The sequence below is a fragment of the Stegodyphus dumicola genome, chromosome 3 (assembly GCF_044657685.1).
Source record: "Stegodyphus dumicola isolate Sdum_Otavi_A_Nest chromosome 3, ASM4465768v1".
Lineage (NCBI taxonomy): Eukaryota > Metazoa > Arthropoda > Arachnida > Araneae > Eresidae > Stegodyphus > Stegodyphus dumicola.
In genome coordinates this window covers 41,607,349-41,632,320 of record NC_140770.1, presented here as the reverse complement: position 1 = coordinate 41,632,320, position 24,972 = coordinate 41,607,349, and the positions used below count along the sequence as shown (strand labels likewise).

General features: G+C 31.9%; 1 protein-coding gene across 2 annotated transcripts in view; it reads left to right on the top strand.

The window, feature by feature from the left end:
- LOC118184219 (adenylate cyclase type 8-like) overlaps window positions 1-24,972 on the top strand; it is a 411,974-nt gene that overhangs the window by 214,102 nt on the left and 172,900 nt on the right. For both annotated transcript variants that reach the window (XM_085812799.1, XM_085812800.1), the window contains 3 exons: window positions 11,903-12,052; window positions 18,679-18,833; window positions 24,620-24,731. In XM_085812799.1, the coding sequence (XP_085668925.1) occupies window positions 11,903-12,052; window positions 18,679-18,833; window positions 24,620-24,731 (417 nt within the window). The remainder of the gene's footprint in view (window positions 1-11,902; window positions 12,053-18,678; window positions 18,834-24,619; window positions 24,732-24,972) is intronic.

The following is a 24,972-nucleotide window of genomic DNA, read 5'->3' as shown; positions in this document are numbered from 1 at the left end:
TCAGTTCTCTTACCGGATAATTCCCCTCTTTCAGCGTTTCATGGTAAAATTCCCATAGCGTGGAAAGCACGTCCGTTAATGGGCTTTGTTTAGTTTGCTTCCGAATTACGTGATAAAGACGATTTGCACACGCAAGAGATACAAAGTAGTTTGAATTTTCAAATTATACAAAACTCATCATTAGACTCGCATTAGTTCTATCAAAATACCCTATATATTTGGAAAGAATGTAATAGAACTCTTTCTGTTTGTCTAGAAATAAATTAATTTGCTGCCAAGAGTTGACTGCTCAAATAAACACTAACAGGAGAATATAAGTAATTATAAAAAAATCAAGAGTACTAGAGCCATCTACTGAAATATAAAATAGGAAAGAAGTAAAAGTAATTATTTCTTTCCTTCAACTTTGCTCTATCGCTGTTATCTAATTTTGTTTTTAGGAAAGGGAAAATTTTAGGAAAAATGGAGCAGAACTATTCGTTCCTTAAAGAAAAGAAAATTTTGGTAAGTTTTTCTCAAAACACATAGAGTAATTTCAATTAAAAAAAGGACGGGAATTGAACTCATCCAAATTTTGAAGAATTTACCTAATTCGCAATATATTAATTCCGATACGTGAAACAAAATTTAAATGTGTTTCCTAGGTCATTTCATCAAATAAACGACCTACCGGTTTATAGGCGACAAAAATCTTATTGTTATTATTAGGAAATAATTCTTTTTGATTATTTACTGATTTGCCTTTTTAGTAGCTAATTTTCATCTCGAAATTTAAAGATAGACCCATATCATTTATCTGACTGCATTTTGTTAATGTTACCTTATTACTCAGAAAATCCTTTTATTGCGATATAAACTACGAATAAGTACTTCTTTTATTGAAAATTAGCTAACTTTGCATAAAATAACTTATGTTACAATATTTAAATCATTAATTACTGAAATAATGTTTTAAGCTATCTATTTAGTTACGATTGTATGTAATGATTTCTTTTCTGCACGTCCAGTCAATGAGTGGTCGAATGGGTAAAATAGCTGCACATTGATAGCTTGGCCTGAGTTGGAATCGTGGCTATCCTACTGGATGTATGGCTATATCTGTCGTTTTGCTATCAAACTAGTTCACATCCTCTCTAAAAATTTACCAACGATCTCTGTTTTAAAGCTAAGCATTTGAAAATTAATTCTGCATATATCTATAGTTTTCCAGTTAATGAAAACCAATTTTTCTGAAATTTTTACTACAATTCTGGAGTAACAATTTTCATTTTAAATTATTATATTTCATTTAAATTCATTTAAATGACTCTCATTTTAAGTGATGGCAGTCGTTGCAAGAAGACATGAATGAAAAATTTCGCTAAATGTCTTTCACTAGCAAAAACATCAGAACGCTGTTTTTTGCAATTTAGTTACTTGATATTGAAATCATCAAGTGGAGAATCTAAAATCAAAACACGCATCTAACTCACGATGCCTCATATGCTATCATTTAATGCCATAACCTTGTGGAAAATTGTAGGCTCAAATGCAATTCATTTATGTTGTATTTAATTATCATTATTTTACAATCAAAAACGTAAAATCTAGTAGATTTAAAACAAATAACGTGTATATTGTCCTAAATATATGCTATAAGTCATCTTAAACATCACGATAAATTAATAGCTTTTAGTAAAGCTGGCTCAGTACGGATGGATTACGCACTAAACTGAACCAAAAAATGCTGACTAAAAAAGAACTATTTCGTTTCATATATATATATATATATATAATCTAATGCTAAGAATGTTTTCTTCCCTTCGAGGATTTAAGAAACTTAGCGTTCTATTTCGACTAAATCCAAAAGGATGGCGGGAAGAAATGGCAAGGGTAAAGCAAAAACGGTAGCGCATATTTCCTGGACTTTTTATTGCGACCGACATTCTTCTTTACCTTCGCTTTTTGGCACGCATCGATAATCTTCAAGATTCCAGGGATTTTTAGCGCTTGACGAATGTCGACAGCAAGTCACATAGGATTTTTGATTTCGCATGTTTTCTGAACGGTTGGTATTTGAGACACTGACGAAACTACCACTAATATTTTTCCTTTCTGTTAATCGTACAGTAAAAAATTTACTTGCATTCAATTTTATTACACTCGCATGGTTCGAAAAAATTGTATAAAAAATTAGTGTTATATTAAATATTTTAAGTGTTACAGTACAGTTTGTTTGAATTTAATAAAATGTGTATTGTACCAAGAGTTTTCTCAAAGTTATTAATCCTTCCTTTATTTATTCATTTTTCGTAATCGCATCACTCCAGCAATATGAGAAATAATTTTGTATAAAAAAATCTGACTTGAATTTTTGATGACTTCCTCGTACGGCTTATTAAATTTTACATATTTTCTGCTGCAATTCATTATATATATATATATATATATATATATATATATATATATGTTTATTTATGTATTATAAACGTTTGGTAGTACCAATTGCAATAGAAAAGCGAGATGCTCAATTAGGTGTTATGGAAGTCCCATATACAAAATTTCAACGTTCTGCGACTAATCGCTTTTGAGTTATACGAGATTCGTACAGATTCATACATACAGATATCAGGGGAATAAAACCCTTTGGAATCGATTTTAAATCCATTTTTCTATCCTTTTTAGAAAAATGACTGCTTTACTGTGTCCGAACGTACAGATGTCGCAAAAAAAAATCGTGTGGAACGGTCAAAATGAACATTTCTGTTGAAATATGATACCCAAAAATTTTCGCGTTTACAACACTTCATTTTCACTTCGTACAAGGAGGTAAAAGAGACAAAGCTTAGTATCACCATAACAAATCTTGGCTTGTATTATGTGTTTTGCATTAATACGCAATCCTCTGGTACACTCATTGTTACAGAGTGTTAAACTTAGGACCGATGAATTTGTGTCATCTCGAATAACAGTTTGGTTATATCTTTCACCAAAATTCGTTAGGCAATGAAATCTTTTCAATAACAAAATTTTTAACGTATACTTTGTTATGTCGGCTTTTGAGGATTTTTAAGTTAAGTTACTATATATCCTTTCAGAGTAGTAATGAACTAATAGAACTGTTAGTATCCCGTTACTGGCTAATATCAAAATTTTATATTAGGGTTTGTTGATATACAAGCATCAGAATTTTAGTTTGCAATTAGTTAGAGTAACTACTAACGTTCTCTTATGTTAATCTAACCACTTATTATGATTTAGATCTTTACTGTTACACGAGTCCTTTCCGTTTCCTTACTACAATGCAAATCAGGTTAATTGTATATAAGAGAAGGTTTCGGTTTGTAAGCCAGAGTGTGTTTATGCCTCTCGAAGTTGCTGGGTTTTTGATAGCATAGATAATATTATATTCTTCGGCTTTGCATTTCAGTTGCGGACATTTAAATTGCTACATAGGTGAGAAGTTTTGAAGAGGCAATTTCGCTTTAATCCAGCCGTGTAACCTTTGGCTATTAGTCTTAGTTTTAAATTTGAATTTGACTGTTGCTTTAAATAACATCGGCACAAGTGGTGGTTGAACTGTAAGCGCTAGACTTACCGTTAATATTCACCAAAGTTCTGATTTAATACAAAGATTATTTTGCAGCCTTCTTAAGTTTTTGTCGTTATTTTCAGACGAGCGATAATTCGCTCCAAGTCTGTTAGGAGTATAGATACCAGCTGACGCTACCAAAAAATACCACCCATTATAATTGTTTATTTGCTAATGCATTAGTTTTGTGATTTGAGATTTTAAATGACTGTGGCCTAATATGCTCTTAAGGAACTGCTCTTAATTTTGCTTTTTCAGAAGTCATGAATTAAAAAATTTATATTTTAAATGTGAATATAGTTATAAAAACAGTTTCAAGTTTTGCCAGGCTCTGATAAAAGAAGAGTTATTGTTCGATAGATTTTCTTCTAAAACATAATCGTATGACATCATATTGAACATTATTAATTTACGCTGATTAGTCAATATCAGATATTAAAGAATTAGGAAAAATCATGCGATGCCCAAATAATAACTGGATCCTTTTATAGTGATCCGGAACGTTTACATTCCAATCTATTTTTAAACATTTAAACAAGCGTCTATTTTTCACACAATGTTTTACAACAGCCTTACTTAACATTTGATATATAAGCATTAAGCAAAAATCGTTGTTAGCAACGAAATCATTTCAATGTGCTTTTCAGATTTCAGCACCATTGTTTAATCCGACTCAATACAACATTTACAGCACATTCCAACATTTGTCTAACTTTAATTAAATCTCCATTATGCGATGTAGATGTTGAATTTCATTGAAATTAAAAATAATAGCTTTCAATTGTTTTAAACTATTTTCCGAAAATGAAATGGAGATACTGTTAATAGCTGCAACATCTAGTCTAGACACAGGAGTATTAACTGCATTCAGATAATTTCCAGTTAATTCAACTTGTTTACAAATTCTCATCTAAATATCAAGCTATACCAAACATTTAGCAGTAAGTTTATTTCCCCATTAGGAGATTAATTTAAAGCATTAAAAGCTACTAAAAATTTTAAAGGCCTTATAGACGTTTAAAGAACAGCGAAATCGAAAATTCTTTCTAAAAAAATAAAAGGTAGTAGAATAATGCATTTTTAAAGATTTTTCAATATTGCACTTTTTACCACGTAGCTATTCTTTTTCATAAGATAAGTTCTGTTATCAATTATTAATGTGCTGTTTATGCAGGTGACTATTTCTATAATATCATTAAAACGGGTCTAACTCTTCAGTACACGTATAAAATTTTATATTTTAAATCAAGAAACAATTTGATGAAGCTTCAGTAATATTACCATTATTAAATATTTTGTGAAAAATTGAAGAGGTAATTTTCTTTTCATGGGTTGCTTTGCAATGACATTTAATTATTGAATAACCTTTGGAGCCTTATCTCATAACTATTATTTTAAAGAAAGTGAAGACTACACACTTACTTACACATTTAAACGTGTAAAGTAAATGAATATTAAACTATATTGTATGTTTATCTGAGTAAGAGAAAAAAATTTCCTTTTAGGTTCTTGTTTCTCTACTGAAAGATAAAAATTGATAACTTACTGTCATTCCGTTTCTAAAAGATTTCAACTCATCGTCAGAATTAATTGCTATGACTTATTTTCAGAAGACCTTATGAGCGCTGAACTTGAATTTGTAGAGTTATTAAGAATTTTTGGATCAGAAAGTTTTGAAGAACCAGAAATACCTTTGAAGGAAATCTAACCTGAAATTTTAAACTGCTAATTAGCTGAATATATAGACCTGTACACTACAAGGCCGCTTGAAAGGAATGCTACTGTTTCACCGCAAAGGGAAGTTGGACACCGCAAAGGAGGTTTTACATAGAAACTCACTCTATGCTATTATTTTTTACTACCATTCATATTAATATTTTACGAGTAAGAATGTAAATGAAATAGAACTCTAGTTATCAAGATTAATTGAAACTATAATCCATCCCCCATATTAGGAAAATCTGGTTCGGGTTGCTTTTTTCCCTGCAAGACAAAAGCATATTTCCTATGATGAAAGTGAAGGATTTTTTTTAATTTGTCTTCTTAGCAGAGATTATACGTTTAACATATAAATGCATATATTAAGATAAAAACCAGAGGAAAATAATTTCAGGTAAACAAGAGCACACAGTATCGAGACATTTCTGTAACTGTCAGAGTACCTTTCAACGGCATTTTTGTTGAGATCTTAAAATAGTTGAAAGTATATGACCCCTGAACACTGGTAGTTTGACTCGAGTTCTGACCTAATAAACGGGCTGGTCGAATGGCAGTCTTCTCCGTCCCCCTCACATGCAAAATGTTTTCTCCATTGGCGGGCACTTGCCGACTTAGGCTTGGCCACTACTAAGAGTCGGAAGTGTTAACTCTGCACTTTTTTGCAGAAGCACCTAATAGGTGAGGCACCTCCCCCCCCCCCCTATGGAGGGACGGGCAGTTATAGCGATGCCGTCTCCAGGACTCGAATCCGTGCTTTTTGGTATCGCAGTAGTCTCCCTTAATTACTATACCGTCTCTCTTAGATAGATAGTCTTCTATTTATCTGTTTTCTATTTATCTTGGAGGTGACTTTTTGTTGTGAAAGCAATTTACCATAATATTTTCCAAATATGTTGAAATTCGCATTTAAATATATATTATTTTATATATATTAAAGAAAATATTTAAATATAAATTTAAAGAAAATAGCTAGTCTTAAAAAAATAATTAGCCATTTTCAATGTAAATAAGAAAATATATTTCCCTAGTGCATATAAACTTCAGTCTGTTATTTTTTACGATATTTGGGACAAATACTTGTACTTGTGTAAGTTTCAGAAACGCACGATTGTGCTCATGTCCTGAAAAGAATAAAATATTAATTTTCCGCTAAAACACTTTTAACAAAGCTGAATGAAGAATTTTTTTCTTTAAATCAATTCATCCCAATGATCGTTATATATTTCTAAGAATAAAATAAAAAGAAGGGAGCAGGTAGTTCTCGTATGATTTGCCATAGACAATTAACCAATTATCCAATACTCGAGAATAAAAACAACTACAAAAAAGAAAAAAACACTCACGACGTTTATCGTGAGCTTAGAACAGTTAATAAAGAAATAACCGATTGCAGTTACATAGCTTATAGTAAACATCAATTACTTTCTTGTAAAAACAATTAGATAAAAGTATCCTCGCAATGTTTACTCTGTTTTCATAAAAGAAGCATTTACGATGGCTGAACAATAATTCCAGACTGAAATCCTACGTATAGTACGCAATTGCTTTTCTATTAACGTTTAATGACCTACGTATTTGCCAAATGACATATCGTATCACGCTGTTAAGTCTCCTTTAATACACTATACTGTTTCATCTTTTTCATTACTTAAAATAATCAAAACAAATATTGCATAAATAAATTAAAATCAGATATATATGCTACACTGTTTTATCTTTTCGATATTATTTAAATTAAGAGAAACATTAAAAAACGGAAATAAATTTAAAATAAAAACGTATACTCTATATTATGTTATCTTTTTTGTATTAATTAAATTGACAGAAACGTTAAAAGAACGTAAATAAATTAATAGCAAAACTATATTCATATATGAAAACATACTTTTTTATGTTAGAACAAGTTTTTTATGTAATTTATTACTACGTTTAACAGTCCAACGGCTGCAGCTATAGTCATTAAAGTGCCGTCTATTTATTGTAAAGTGGCTATGCGCTACTATGAGACCGCTTACCAGGTAGAAAACGTTTGAGTTAACCTTCCTATCTCGAAAACGGTACGAGATAAGAGGAAAGAAAGAATTACAAAGTTGTAGTGCATCATAAATTTAGCACGAACAGACACATTGTGGATATGAATGCAAATACAGAACGCTGAAACCTATTATTTGTTTCTTAACGATTTCCGTAACTGTGACGTCACGAAACTTAAGAAAAGATTATCTTTCCGACAAAAACAAGCCCGTATCGCGGCACAATGGTATCGCAAAAATTCCCAATCGCGAGAACTGTGATTCAGATCCCGTGGGGTGCATTCTTATAATGATTGTCTTTACAAACAGAGTAGTTAATCTGTAGATCGTACGCAATCGTGTCGCAAAACGCATCAGCTTAACGCAACTTGAGCTTGCTGTACGAAATTTGTGCATCGTGCAACTAGTATATGAAACGTCACACCTGCTCACCAGAGACAGCTATAACATAGATATCTCCTCTGGGTTGTATGCTGAAGGTCATGGTCATGGAACGATTTTCAAAACGTGACTTTGGTTTTATCACCAGTGAAGCAGTACCTGATGAAAGAATTTGGAGAACGAATAATCGGGTATGGTTCTTTCAAAAAATGGCCTCTACGTTCAGTTGACCTGACTGCAATGGACTTTTTCTTGTGAGGATACTTCATAGATGGATACCACCCCCTCCGCAAACACTGCAAGACCTTCAACGACGTATTAAGGATGCTTATGCAAACGTATCACCCGCTGCTACAGTGTGTGCAACGTGAAGTTCTAACAAAGGTCCAGAGGTGCATTTCAGCTGACGGAGAGAAGACTGAACATCGAAAATAAATATATCTTGTAATAACTAGTTGTTTTGTTTTCTTCCTAAGATCGTTCCGTCAGGTCACAGTGTAGGAAACAACGACCAAACAAATGCGCGTTTAAAACGTTCTGTTGTTAACATTCACATCCGCAAGGTGGATTATGCTTTCCAACTTTAATATCACATTCTCTTCCTATTTCGTACCGTTTTCGAGAAAGGAATGCTAACTCCTCCGTTTTCCACATGGTGACGCTGTACGATCTCCAGCTGCGCATAGCCACTTTACTATATTTAGATACCAGTTTTATTACTTAGCTGCAGCCGATAGGAAGTTAAACGGGTGGTATCGGAATTCGGTGGGTACCCTTTATATGAAAGTATCCAGAGGTGAGGTCTAGCTTCATCATATATTTTGTGGATTTGAATTTTCTAATTGTTTCGCCAATTAGTAGCAGGGTGCAAATTGGATATTTATTTTATTAACTTATTTAATTTTCTATAGTCAATAGCAAAACGCCATGATTTTAAAATCAGTGAGCGGCAGATTATTTTTCTTTCGTCACAGCACTACAGGACTAACATAAGGACTTATGGAGATTATAATTTTATTTCGCCCAGCAGTCTTTACAAAATCCATACCCAATATTACATTAGGCTGTATATTTCTCTTTTTTTTCCATAACAAGAAAAACCACCTTCTAGTGTTAATTTTCACTTTCAGACTCAAGGCTACTTTCCCTACGCATTCACACTGTTTGCCCTATTCAATTATCATTGTTCCCGCGACACCAAACACTCTCCACCGTTTAGAAGTTTTCCTAAAATATTTTTATGCCGAAAACTACTTTGCGCCTCCCGTATTCAATAATGCATCCGCTGATACGCTCTTTAACAGAATCTGAATCACCAGGAGGGAATATTTTTTATCAACACTGTATTTACTTGAATATGAGAGGGATTTTCTTCTTTCCGGGCTGACTGTGCCCTCTGCATTTCATCACTCCTGCCTAGTTTAAAAATTTCCTATATTCCCCAAGTTATCGCTTTTCCGATTTATTTTAGAGATCGCATATTGCGGGTGAAAATTTTTTCCGGTTATCAAAGCGTCTACTTCCATCAAATGTTGGGCTTCCATCCGCTACAGATCTACTAAAGCATTGATGGGCAAACTACGGCTCCTGGATAAAATTTTAATTTGCCGGTCCGATGCAAATTAAAAGAAATATGTGTCTCTTTTTCTACTTTGTTTAAATATTATTTTTCTTCCTTTTTTCAAAGGGCTGAAGCCTTTTTTACTTTCTCTATTTTTGTTCTAAAAACATAAATTGACGGAAATAGCAAGCACAGACACCTTTCAGTTGGTAAAGTGTTAAAAGTGGAAATTCTTTGTTAGTTACAGCTGTAGATTGGCGCCAACAAGCGTTATCTCTTTCTCGGGGAGCAGACATATAGGAATCCAATATAGGTGAATTAGATTTCTTAGAAAAACCTTAATTTTAACTTAATTATATTAACTTAATAAAAAAAACTTAATTTGTTTGCTGGGCAGCTAGCTAAGAACGACTTGTCTCATTTCCCGAGGTTAAATGCAATACCTTCAATAAATGAAGAGATGCTTAAAAATTATGAGGATGGCATGAAAAACTGCATTTTGATTTCGAACAAAACTTTCAGTGCGATTCAAAAAGAATTGGATAATTTTACCATGCCTTTCAAAGTAAAATGTGAAGCAGTGAGATCAGATTTACAGCTTGAATTAATTGAGTTGCAATCTAACAATCATCTCAAGCATTTTTTTTTTTTCTAAATATGCCAAAGTTACAGTTTTATAAATAATTATCGAAAGTAAGTTTCCCAAACAATATCTCACGCCCAGAAAATCACTGCTATGTTTGCTTCATCTTATATATGTGAACAACTGTCTTCAACTATGAACCTTAGAAAGAAGTATTTCAGAAGTAGACTGAACAGATCAGTATTTAACCTCGTTCCTTAGAATCAGTGCTTCGAAACTCAATATAAGGAACTTTTCAAAATGAAATCGCAATATTGTTTTTAAAATTTTAGAATAATTTATCTTGGCTCGCCAAACTTTTTGTTTTCGATTTTGGGCCCGCGACCGCAAAAGTTTGCCCATCGTTGTTGTAAAGTATCCTTTGGGCCTCTTCATAGTTTGCTGTCCGTGTATTCATTGACAATCCCGTACATCCGGGCTTCACCGCTGACTCGAATAATTGCTCTAGCATGCCCGGTTTTGTAATTCAAAACAAAATCCTTAATCAGAAGCAACAACTCAGGCGAAATTATTTGGATAACCTCGGCATCAGGTTCTTTTATCATACAATAAATCCACGACTTCGTACTTTCCTCAATATAGGCTCAGTCAGTTCTTCAGCCTTAGTTTGATATCTACCAAAAAGTTAACGCTTCTACTTTCTCCCTAACTTTTACAACGAGGAACGCTTTCACAAGGGCAGTATTAATCTCTTCAAACTTGTATCTCTCACTGCCTGGTTCGCACAATACAAATTTACCGATGCTTTTTCACTAGCTCAGTGCCGATAGTGGCTCCGTGCCGAGTGTGGCAGCTGCTATACTAATTTCCTGTAATTCTGCAACCGGGCAAAGTAGAAAATGTGTGTCTAAGTTTTTCAAAAAGGTTACTACTAAACTTCTGCTATCAAAATTAATGGCTGGTTTCATCAACGCTCATGTAGTGTCTAATGTAAATCCAGAACTTTCCATCGGACTTCCGGTGCTGGTGGAGCTCGCAATCGTGGACAGGCCAGTCTATATATTGCTTTTCTTGTGACATTATACGTAATTTGTTCGAGTGCCACTTATACGGTTACACTTAATCCTGTAATGCTATTTTAGTCCTACAATGCAACACAGTGAAAAGAATTACCGCTATGTCTGAAATTATCGACAAATTCTCAAGAAGATTATATTAACCTTTTTATTGAAGTAGAACTTAAAGGTTATGTTAAGGCATAAGGTTATATTCTTGGGCTACAATAACCACCATCTGTAGTGATTAAAATAAATAGAACAGTAAAATTTAAATTAAATGTTGAACAGTAGTGAAGGACTATATAGCAAAATGCTTTTTCTAGAAGCTGGCTCAATAATTCTACCAATGAGTCAGAATTAAAGTATCGGCGGAGAAAGGGTCGCAAAGCTAAAGACTTACAAATGTGGTTAAAGTTGGCAGGAACTAACCACGTGGCGAACACGCTAAGTTAGAAACACTCTTTGGCTGAAAATTAAAAAAATCAGCTTAAATACTCGCAACTAATTTGCATTCTGGTGAGGAATACGGAAAGAAGCCGTTACAGTAATGACTGATATTATAATAACTGGTTAATTATTATAAGATACCATATAATATATTATACTGTTTCATCTTTACGGTTATTTAAGTCCATAGGAGCATTAAGAAAAAAGTGAATGAATTAAAAGCAAGCTAAATGTTTGTTTCTCGTGAAAGAAGAGTAACTGATCTGGATAAATGGAGTCTTTGTTAATTGCCGTCAAGATAAACGCAGTTCTAATATACATAAGCAAGCGTTATTTAGTTTTATGTTTTAAAGAATACTTTCCAGTAGCTTTTTTTTTCTTTTAACAGAAGGTTTCCAATAAATATTTCTATTCATTTGCGAATCTTTATCTAACGTGTGATTTCACTTGACTAGTAAGATCTTGTTGGACAACAAATACTTACTTTCTTGATCTTCAGTACATTTAGTTTCATAATAGCATAATTTACTGATGTATATTTCTTTTCAGGTGCTGACCAATGCTTTGCTGTACATATGCATTAATATAGTAAGCATGTACACTAAGTATTTAACAGATCGAGCCCAAAGAAATGCGTTTCTGGAGACGAGAAGAGCGATAGAGACGAGGCACAAAACTGCGAAAGAAAATGACAAACAGGTATAAATATATGTTTGGTTTGCAAAGATTAACTTTTGTTATAAAGCAGAAAGATATTAAAGTGCCTAATATCAGCTACAACTATATTTACATTATAAGGACTTAGATGTGAACTATTTTGTGACTTAAGCTGGATAGTTAATATTGTTGGGTTCGTTGATCTTTCTTTAAATAAACAGAAAGTCAGGAACTTTACTCAGCTTCAGGAAATATTATTTTAATATTATCCTTTGCTTAATTCTCATTGACAAATCCTGGCAGTAAGTTACTTACAGGACATTCAGATTGGGTTGCAGGCAGAGACTTTGAGCTCTTTGACACTTGGGGTGCTTTTTGTTATTTATGATATTGTGTCTCAAGCCAAAACCTTGGGCCAAAAAAATTAAGAAGAAAAACGTGTAGAAGTTATTAAAGGGCCATAAAAGTCAGCTGAACAAGAAAGAACTACAACAAATAATGACGCAGCAACAAGAAAGGGACTGTGGAAGAAATATCTTAAGAAGAAGAATAAAAATGTATTGTAATTCTCTGATTTTCAAAATGGGGTAAGATGTAAAGTTTTCACATACGGATAACACTCTGATAAACACTCTGATAACAAATTTTGAGTGAAACAGAAACCCAATGAGTTTCAAATGAGTCGATTTGCGCTTAGAGCAAAAGATTAAAAAAAAAACAGTTACCTGGTGTTTTTATAGAAAAGGATTTCATTATGTCGATAATAACATCTTTCTCATCCTTTTGCAATCAAGCCATTCACTTTCGTTCATATAAGCAAAGTAAAAGTAAATTAAGTTTGCGTCTAGTTTATCCCTTTGCTGTTGTTTATTTATTTATTTTTGATTTCCATTACTTTGGGTTTCTGACTGTGCATAGAGTACTGTTTTAAAGTGTAGATAAGCTATCATTTGCATCCCATGAATGTTTTTATTAATTTACATTAACTCTTATGGGAAAACCTGTTTCGATTTATGAAACATTTCGGTTGACGAACGAAACTCTTTTCAGAAAAGAAATGAATTCCTGAGCCGAAGTTTCACTGTATTTTAATGTTTGGCTTTAATTTTCATTTAAGTTCCTAAAAGTGCGTTTAAAGGCCATTCCGTTCCAAAACTACGCAATATTTTAATAATTTCTCATTTGCAAACTTTTCGGTTCTGTTTACCTAATAAAATTTTAATTTGGAATCTAGATTTCTGTTTGGATATCCACTGCGTTTACTGCAAACACAGCTTGTTGAAACTCAAACAAATTCTGCTGCAATTTAAAGATAAAATTTTGATAAAAGTAATGATTTACCTTTACGCATCTCGCAAAGCGAAACGAGTTAGTTATAAGGATTTAGATTCTTTAAATAAAGGATATTTTTATATTTATCTTTCGTTTAATAACTTAGAAATAACAGGTGAATCTGGTTATATTCTATAAGAAAATGTCTACAGCAATTCTGAAACTTACAAGAAAATCATTTTTGAAGATGCTAAACTTATAAATTTAATTCTAGTTGTGAAATCAAAACTAGTGCTTTAAAATGCTCCTGAAATTCAGTATCGTATAGGAATTCCGAATTTTGGATCCAGTTAAAATTATAATATCTAATAATTTTGAAGAATAAATTTTTCTTAATTACTTAAAGCTAACGCACCAAATATTGTGACTTCTAAAGAGAAATTTTTAAAATATTTAAATTAAGCTTTAAAATTTTCTTAACTGAACAAAAATGTCTGCAAAAATTTTTTGACGCTTTATGCTATGTTTTGTTGTCTTGCCCTATAATATGTTAAACTTTCACTTGCTTTGAAAAATGCTGCCGCTGAATGAAACAATGTATGGTCTCACACTGATTACAGTGAAAACATATGTCATCTGTGACCACTAGCCCTGACGTAGGCTGTTATCCTTTGATTTAATTTTTAATATTATATCTAACATACTGCACCACCCCTTTGAAGATAATCTATGGCTTGACGCATGTGATCAAAGGACTTGATAGTCGTCAATAGTTTCGTTTAATTTTAGTTTATTTTTATAATAATTTTAAATATATTTTAACTTATATATGGATATGGATATGGAGAAATGTGGTGGACACCCATTGTATAACCATTGGCAATGGGGGTATTCTCCAGCCACACTAGATATCCAGATAAATTACACCCCACAGGACTTACAGGGGATCCTGCCAGGCCTTTCTTGCAATGCTTTGTATTTTACCAGACCGCGGGCAGTGCCTTTCTTTTTCCCTTATATATACATAGGTGTTTTTACAGTTGGTGCCTTTCGCACGTACATGCTATGGAGGGCAGCTCCAGGTCTGTTTGCATACTATGTTTTAAGTAATAGCTTTGTTATATTATTCTAGGTTGTGCTGCATAGCTCAGTGCCTCTTGTGGACAGAAAGCTCATTATAATTATGATTTTTTTTCCGGCGATGGATGTTCTTGGTAGAGTATCTAATAAAGGGAGTCACTTCACTCTCTGAATTCGGGACTTTTAGATGATGTTCAGCTGTAAGGGGGCATTTGAATATATAATGTTCGGGACTGCCTCTTTCTCCACATGCACATTAATCTGAGGTTGCTAGTTTCTATGCATAGAAGTACGTGGGAAAAGGGCCATGCCCTGATAAGAACCACGTTATTTCTCTTGTTATTAAACTGGGAGCTGTGCCTACTTTGGGGAACAACTGATAAGTCCTTCTTCTTTATTCGGCGTTGTCCCACCAGTTCTGCCGTTCAGCTTTAGATTTGTTGTATAATGTCCATTTGACAAATTTTGTTGAGGTCTGCAGCATTATTTTACTTAAAAAGGATGTTTTCTCCCTCATACGTTAATACATGTGGTGTCAAAAACATTTTCCCTTATTTTAATTTAATTCTTTTAAATATTTGTCAATTCGAACACATATAGAATAAGAATTCAAGCACGTTTTCTGAAATGTTTTCAACATATTTTATCCTTATTAACGTTTTCAATCTTAAACGAAATGTAGGTTTTTGCTTTACACATGCTAAAGCGTTTTCTTAGTAAATAGCTTCAGCATGTCTTCTTTTAGTATCGTAATATTATTCAAATAAAATACAATTTAAAAAAAAAAGATTTTTATACAATGAACTTTTATTTGAAATGGGTCTTAATGTCACTTAATGCGCTAAAAGAAGAAAAATGAATTTATCGTATTGTTTAATAGGCATAATAAATTAAATAATTCTATTTAGAGAATCTATCTATAATTTTATATCGCAAATAATAAGTTTGGGAAAGCCTATAACGAAATATATTAATTTAATTGTATTGCCAACTGGAAAGCCATTATTTTCTTAATTTATAATGGTCGCCCAGGCTTTCTACTTTTTAATTTATTACGCATTTGCTCAATCACATATTATCAATTTAAAAAAAAAGTTTATAGAAAGAACGAATATCTAAAATTCGTCACTAAATGCGGCAAAATGGAAAACTCAAAAGTAATTTCTCATCGAGAAAAGCTTTTTTTTCCTCCCGTCTGCCTCAGACTGCCACACATTTTCTTGAAAAATACAGAAAATCTTGTCAATTAATACATTTTTATCATTCTGGTTTTAAAAAAGAATGAAATTTTTAGCGTTGAATGCATGCACACAAAGCCATGCATAGGTACTTTTTCACTTGAGAGTGTAAGGTTATTTTAATTTTATTAACAGTTTTAATTTTGGGTTAAACTTCTTTCCTATCAAATCTTTAACTTCAACTTATGACTTCAGACGTGATTCAGACGTGATTCTAAAACTACGGCCAGAACGTAGTTTTAGAATCACGTCTGAATACTTAATGAGAAGGAGCGGTATTTAAACCGCGAAGTTCTAATTGCTGAGTTAAGAGAATTAGAGTTTCTGATTTGTGCGCGTCTGCCTTTTGACTACTCTCTCTCAAAGCTGTTATTACGCTCGGCCGTACTCAGGCCCTTCATAGCTTCGTAGTCAACTAGAGTTAGGGGGCCAACTCGGTTAGAATCTTGATAGCTTCGGCTATATCTCGTTAATTACGTTTAGTTTAGTTCTTTATATCTTAAGTTCAAAGCCCGAGTGTTCGGCTTTATTGTAAAACTCCAAGACGGAGTTCTGTTAACTTTTATCTGAATAATAAAAGGTTATTTACCCTTCCATATTGTTGTTTCTTGTCACAAGAACTCAAGCGATTATTCGCTTAAACAGTTCTTAAGATTCTTTACCTTCTACAGTAACTGAGAAATACACAAGTCAGAATCTTACAAGACATAAAAGTCAAATTAACTAGATCTTTGCAATTTTTTATTCAACAAAGATAATTATGGTAAATCTACGCTAAATCTTATACATTTTTGTAATTGTAACTTTATGCATTTAGTAAAGTAGTGCAAATAGTAATTTAAAGTTTTCATTGAAAACGCTAAAAAGTATCTTTTTGATAAATAGCAAATAAGACTGACATATTATACAGAAGAGTATTGCTGTTAATAAAAAAAGTAATGCCTCCATATTCAAGAACATTTTTAGGGATTTTTTTGTTGCTGTTTGTAACGAAGTAAAAATCGGCAATAATTATTTTTTAAATTATATTCAATTATTTAATTTTGGTGGGGCAGGAGGGGACTCAGAGAACATTTTGCTTAATTTCTATTGTTATTTTAAGCTTTCTTAAGCTTTTTTCCATTCTAGCAGTACTGACTGACAATGTTAAAAATGTTCCTAATGCATATTTAGAATTCAGATGTGTTTGAAATAACTATCTTCTTATTTTAACTTTGAAAGATGTGATCTTAATTTAGAGGCGCCAGATTTATTAAAAATATCGTAATTCTCAAAACTACCTATTTCTGTTTTAATATCTGGAGCGTTTACATCATCTGGATACTTAAATGCTAAATTATAAACTTCTACATCCAAAAGAAATAAATCCAATGATGTAAATTTTTCACCAAACAGAAACTGAAAAACCGAAATCTAAATAGCTGAATTTTTGGTATCTCCAATTCAGTTTGAGAGTAAAATATCTATCACTCCTTTCATTCTACTATGAAAGAGCTATCTTCCTGAAAAATCCTTTTTCCTTTATTTATTAACCTTCCTTTTCACTTCTGTTCACATTTTGTTGATTTATAATTTTTTCAAAGTTTCCCATTTGTCAATAATATTTTCCCTTATTTTCTGTATAAAAAATAATCCTTCTACTATAAATGGTAATAATTATTAAATTAAATAAGTAAAATAATAATAATTATTATTATTATACTCAAATGGCAAAGCATGCGGAGGGCTTTCTAGAGGAAACTGGATCATTTTTACGTTATACAAGTGGAAAAACATGAAATCTCCCATGCAACCATCGTAGTTACCGGATTCTATATTAGCTTATTCTCCCTATTATGCATGCAGCTAACATAATTTGTATATATAATATTGTTATACAGTATAGTTGATGTCTCTGTTTGCAAAGCTCTGTTTACCTTTTGCTCCTTCCACTGTTAAATTCTACATATATAAAATTTTAAATTGATCTACTTAAAGATCTATTAATTTCTGTCCATTATAATGATTTATTACTTAATGACTTATATAAATTCAGTTATATAAATATAAAGCAATATTAGTAAGCTAAAATCTATACAAAAATAATAATAAATAAATAAATAAATCTAAAAGATATTTGCTATTTATCAGTAAAGAATGTCAATAGAAATGGCCCAGGTGGTATCGCAAAACATTTTATAGGATACTAGATAAACATGCATTTTGACTAACATGGGAACGTTATATATCTCCTATATATTCAAAAGTGAAAAATTATGCAGTGTAATTCTATAAATATATTTAAAATTTTTAATTAGATGTATCGTGAATTAAATGCATTTTTATTTAAATCAAAGATCTTAAAAAGCAAAAAGGTGATATTCTTAAAAACTTCATCTATTGTTTTTAAAAAGTTTAGTTTGTTAATTAGGTATTGACAATTTGATAAAATATGAAAGGATAATATTTTACACTTTTTTAAATGGCAACAGACTCGAATGAAAATGAAAACAGGGCAAAATCGGGTTTCCATTCTAATAATCATTTTGGGTTAGTAAAATGCGTAATAATGATTTTTCTGTCTCACTTAAAATATTAAATTCTAAATAGTTAATTATATTTTATTAATTTGGTTTCAACTAGTTATTTAAGGAAAACCATGCGAGTAAGTTTTCAAAACTACAGCGCCCTTTTATTGTTTAAACATAATATTTTAAAAGAATGCTTCTAGATGTGTATCAAAAGTGAAAATTAATGAGCATAAGTTACTTTTTAAATATATTTCTACAATTTCATAGCTAATTTGGAGACCCTCTATGTAAATAACCTGGATTAATTACCTCATCCTTGTCCCGACTTTATATTCATGTATAAAATTCAATGCCTTTTTTAATTATTTATAGAAATACATAATGTGTATCTATTCTTCTAAGCCTTTATAAACACCAAAGTATTTAAAGAATTTTTATTCTCCAGATTAAGAAGTATTGTGAACACTATTATTTGTGAACTTTATCTTTAAACTTTATCTCTTGAACTATTTTCTTTATATATCATTTCTTTGAAATTTAATTTTCCTTTTTACATTCTCTTTGCTAGGAGAGATTGCTGCTAAGTGTCTTGCCTCGTTTCGTAGTTCTGGAGATGATTAAAGACATGGCGTCAGACGAAGATGATGAATTCCACAACAACCGCAAGATTCTTTCTGCTCAACAGTTTCATCGTATCTATATTCATTGCTATAACCACGTTAGGTGAATCATTTATTCTATTTATCGCAACATACTCGCAATGAGAAGAATCTTTCTCATTTATGTCTTAGCTCCCAGTCAGGTCTACACTATAATTCTTGGAAATGCAGGGAAAATCCAAAAATGTTAAAAATTGCTGAAATAAAAAAAACTTTCTTTTGTTTTAAATAGCACATGTATAGGCGCTGGAAACCATAAACCAGGATAACTAAGAGCCATAAATGCTGTAATAATAAAATATTATTAATTAATAAACAAAAATTATTTATAATAAATGAAATAATTATTATAACTAAAGGAATAATTTAATTAAAATAATGATTATAATTTTTCAGTTCTTCTTTTGAAAACAGTCTGCTACGCCAGTATCCAACTTAATAAATCTTTAGATATGCTTACTTTAGTCTTTCAAACCATTCTGTTCTACTTTTAGAAAATGGATTTTTATCTTCTACTTATCCTAAAAAATATTCATTACCATTATAATGCAACTCATGCTCTAAATTATTCTGTACAACATCAACATTTTTAGAAAAGTGAATTTTCTTTTCGCAGTGTAGAGACATTAGGTATTCTTTTTTTTCGGGGGGGAAGCAAGAGACATGAAGAATGAGCAACGCTTTCGCCGAGAATCGAACCACGCACCTCTGGAATACGCGTCCAGCATGCAGACGACGGGAGAAATACCTTATAACAGTATAAACAAATCTTATTATGAGGAGGACAACTGTATAACCTATGAAAAGTTCCACATTTTTTGCATCTCGCCTTTAATGTAAAAAACGATTGCCTACGATGGTAATGATGGGCTTATGAAAAGCTGAGATAGCATTACGACGAATGAATATACACATTTGTATAAAGTTAGCGGATACAGTACCGAGATCTTAAAACCCTACAGTAGTTATCGGCCTCCTTTTCATTCGTATGGTCATTAGCATCTATCCGCATGGCCGAGATAGGTTAATTTAGGGTTAGGTTTTCGAGATTTTAGCTTTGAGAGATTCAATGCAGAGATTTTTTTTCAACAGATTTAGTGAACATTACGGTAAAACTATATCAGTAAATTCTATGCAGGGTGTGCCCGAATTCGACCAACAAATTTAGAGGGATGATAGTAGGTATCAAGGGATGAAAATTCACCATGCAACATATCGCAAACCACATTTAGGTGTGAAAATCGCAAAAATAAAAGTCGAGAGGATAGTGAGCCTGACGGAGAGAAATGGCCAAATAAATGCGAAGATTATGAGCACTGCGGTCGAAATGAAGAAACATTTTCGTATGCAAATTTCCTGTGCGTAAAGTATAGGCAGCGAGCAAGCACTCATTTACTGACATTGTATAATTCGCGGTTATTAAACAGGATTCGGAAACAACATGTCAGATTACATTGTATCGATTTATATTTATTTCAACTAACAAGTTTAATTTGAAACTTTCCTATAAGCCTTCATTCCCCAATTGTCCATGCCAGAATATTTAAATTTGGTAGCGCGCGTGAAGGAATGCAAATTCTACGTTGAAGAAACAGTTTAAAAACCGAGTTTCAATAGGAAAGTTAGGCTACAATCGCCACCTCTGTTATTTGCGTGTTTGCTTCCAGAGTTATTGCTGTTTCGCGTAGCTTAATTGCATTTACTTGCGGCCACTAGTTTTCGACGGGGGTTAAGAAATGGGATTTAGCTGAGCCCTGTAGTTTAGTTCTATCACTTGTACATATCTTCAAATTTTTAGTTTCATTATCTGATTTCAGTTACCGCCCAAGAAGAGGCATAGTTTGTTAGCGTCGAGTTTGTTAGCATTGTAAATTTTAAAGAGTTAATAAAGGGTAATTTTAATCCTTTTTCTGTGAAGTTACTCCTTAATTTAATTTGCTGTTGCGGCTCACTCATTCTTGCATATAATTGAAATACCCAAATTAAAAATAATAATTAATTGACGTTTTTCAGGATGCAGTCAGTTTTATCGGCCCACCAGCGCCGAACGATAAAAAAGCCAATAACCGCTGAACACAAATAGTTCGGTCTGGGATTCGAGTCTCGGACAAACGGGTTGGCTGTAGAGGTGTTTTCGTGTTTTTCCCCATGTGTAAAGTGTATATGGGCCAGTTTTCCTTACAAAGTCCTCCACGGGACATCTTTCCTTATCAGCGTAGTGCCTAATGCCACGAAAATAAAAAAAAAGACGAAACACGAAAATAAAAAAAGACGCTTTATCAGACAAGAACTTTCTGATGACACTCAGAATGCTAGCAATGATCAGGACAAAAAGTAGCAAAGTATTACGTAAGGAAAATGATGACAAGTGGCTGTTCTTGACTATTGCAAATAAAACGTCCCGTAATTGACTCGTGGCTTTTTAGTTGATATGCATAAATATTCTCTTAATCTTATTTTTTTATATTACCCTTTTAATAAAAGGTCGTTAATTTAGAAATTTTTTTGTGAATGAAAAAATCGTAAAACTTCAGGCAAAAAAATTTCACATAAATTTTAGAACAACTATCAAAAAGAAGTGAACAGTGCTTATTATTTTAACAGTGTCATTTCTTTCTTTTTTTTTCTTTGTTTCTCTTCTTTCAGTGCACGTATAATACGCAAAACGGATAATCTCTTATGCGCTGTTGAATTATCCAGTTTTTTTCCTTATACACCTTATAAGAATAAATTTAATTTAATTAACATCCAAAGTGTCTATTTATCCACGTGCGAGACACAGTTTTACGTGAAAAAATAATTTGGAAAAATTCATTTTACTGAAAGTAAAAGTTATAATCGCATTAAAGGATATTTATATGAACGTCACACAATGATATTCATGCAGCTTTGGCTACGTAGGAAAGTTAAGAAAAATATGTAGGCTATTTATTTAATAAGCATACAAATATGTATAATAATAATAAAATAAAAATTACATAAAATTGTGTCACACATCGTAAGAGATTTTCCTTTCACCGAAGAATTATTTCGCATCTTATTGCCTTAAATTTTGAATTTTCATTCTTAAATTCTTTGATGATCCGTTTACGGCAACATTTTAAAACTGCATAAATAGTAGAAAAGAAAATCTCATACCATAATCTTTTAAGCCATACACATAAGAGAAATGTGAAATTCTACTTTTTACAGATCAATATGTTTCATAATTAAAATGAGGAAAAGATCTACTTGTCTAAATGAAACCTGCTTCATTAATTTTCCCTGAAATAATTAAAAAGACATTAAAATGCAATTTCTCTTTCCTTCTCATTAAACACTTAACGTTATTATGTATTTGAAAACCACGTTTCACGTCTCACATACTTTTGAAAATGATCAGAATTCGGAAAAATAATCAAAGACTGCGTTTTTTTTTTTTTTTTTTTTTTTTTTTTCTATTCGCTTGTTACCGTGCAAGTAATAATAACATAAGAATACGATTTTTTGAATGCGTTGCATTTTGATACTCTTATTTCTAGACACGTAAAAATTAATTTATTGAACTAAACATTAATTGGAAAAGATTTTAAAGTTTTCATTTTTGCGAATAAAACTGTTAAACCATTCACATAAAATCATACAAGCTGATTATTTTTAAGTGAACTGGAATTGAATTTCTAACACTGTGTCATTCCCTTTCAATGAAAATTCCTAATTTTTTGTTTTCAGAATATTTATTGCAAACACTGAAAGAAAGAAAGCATTGCTGTTCAACATATTCCCTATACAGTTGAATACTTTTATGCCAGTGCTTGAGAAGCCAAGATATGAATTCTTTGCCACACATGCCCATCAATTTTTTTCATCCCAGCGTTCAAACCTCTTCATTACTCAAATACTCATTCCACTCATTATCGTACCCATATTTTACAATTTATTGATAATCTGCGTTTCTAATTCCTCTTTAACGCGTGGCTTGGTGGTGTAACTGAAAAGCACACCCTGCTACTATCCCAAGTCCGGAGTTCGAGTCGAAGAGAAGGCATTGTTGATACTTGTTTGAAATAAACCTTTATAATGTAATTTCTCTCTCTCTTCTGCATGCCTTCGTGTTGTAACGGTAGCACACTCGGCGCGTATTCGAGAGGTCCAGGTTCGAGTCCCGGTAAGAGCATTGCTCATTTTTCACTTCTCCAACATCCAAAAACTTTAGTTATCTACAACCCAATGGCTTTATAATTGCACCCGAGCTGAAAAGGGATAATTTATCGCCACTGATAATTCATCAGCACCTGGATTTGGCAATTATATCTTCTCCTCGCCAGTCACCCTTTTACGTCAGAGGCAATGTAAGGTATTTTCTCTCTTTTTAACGCATGCCTTCGGGGCATAATTGGAAAGCACGTCCCAGCTAGTATCGAAAGCTCAACAGTTAGAATTATAATTTAATTAATGTCTCCAGGAAATAAATATATGGAACATAAAATCATATCTGAGCTAAAATAAAGCGATGAATAACAATTATTAGAGGTGTTAAGACAACAAGAATTAGAGTAATATTCATAAGTTGCAGAACTAATTTCGAAAGTTTAAATAAGGTATCTTTTTGAACTGCAGACGAGTAAATTTAGTAGTTGTTGGGTTATACAAAGAAGGGCAATAGTTAGGTTATGCAAAGAAGGGCAATAGTTACCAAAGAATGTTTTACCCTGCATCAAACGATGTAAAACCTATTTTGTGCAATAAAGTAAGTCGCTCTCTACGTGTGGGATATATATATATCCCACCATTAACTACGGCTGGACATACATATCCTCTAGCCCTTGGCTTGAAAATCGTTTGTCAAATAAAAATCTCAAATGCTAAATTTACCTTATCTATGGCATATTCTCTTCACTTGGATAGAAAACGAGATAAACGGTTTTTTTTTAAATTTCTAGTCAAACGGTTAAGTCATAGATTAACTGAAAATACAATATAAGAGTTTTAATAGATTTATTTCCTATATAGAGAACTCAATATAATTGAATAAATTTAACTAAATTTCAAAAGCTTGCTTTAGGAACTCCAAACTACTTGAAACAAATGTGCCGTTAAAAAGGTTCTGCATTGTTAATTACAACAATGTTGACATATTCATGATTATGAAAATGTCATATGTATTGAAAAGTGTGCACTTTAACTGTATCAGTTGAATCAGTTTTACGCATTCAATATTTAAACTAGAAAGAAGTGTGTGTATTGTTTTTAAATTGTTCCGTTTTTTAAACACCTAAATAAGATAATTTAATTCTGTTACGTCAAGGTAAATGGCAACACTTTGGGTTTCTGCCAAGCTGTGTAAAAAATAATCTAAAACCTTTATGTTTCATGTAGTACCTACAGTGTTTATGGGATGTTGATAATAAGTTCATTCGTCTAAAAATTCTGAAACTATTTTATAAAATATGTTTCTAAATTCAACAAACCAATATACCGATGAGATGTAGAAATAAGTTTGTCTTTAGAAAATACCATAATTATCATTTTCAAAAATTAAACTTTAAGCATTTTATGATATGCTATTGTCTATTGGGTATAATTGATTTTAAGGAATTTCTACGTTTCTTACCCTTAAACAATACATAAACGAAGTTAGAAAATAGCTGCAGTAGAGACATTTTTATATTACTTCATTAAATACTTAAGTTTACAGTACTTAAATATTTCTGAATTACTTCATTTCATTACTGAATACATTAACTATAAACTTTACAGTTTTTGCCTTTTAATCCCGTAAACGACAAAGCAAACATGTACAAATGTAATCATATATGGACGCTTCAATTTTTCATTTCTTCTATTTATTACTTGTTTATTTTTTTCTAGCATCCTCTTTGCTGATATTCAAGGTTTCACAGCATTGGCATCCAGATGTTCTGCACAGGAACTGGTACAAGTTCTCAATGACCTTTTCGCTCGGTTTGATAGACTTGCACATGTAATTGTCAAAAGTTGATTATTATATTTACAAGGATTTTAACAATATCTATCATAAATTTTAATCCGAGATAATTTTATTTCCTAGATAAAAACCTTTATTGTTATTTCCATGCTTTTATTACAACTGAAAACATAGAAATTTTGTTTCTATTAATCGACAATGAAAATATATCTAAACTTTTAAATTCGTATTCTTTTATTGCAGCCAAAATACTAATTATGATGAAATATTTTTCACG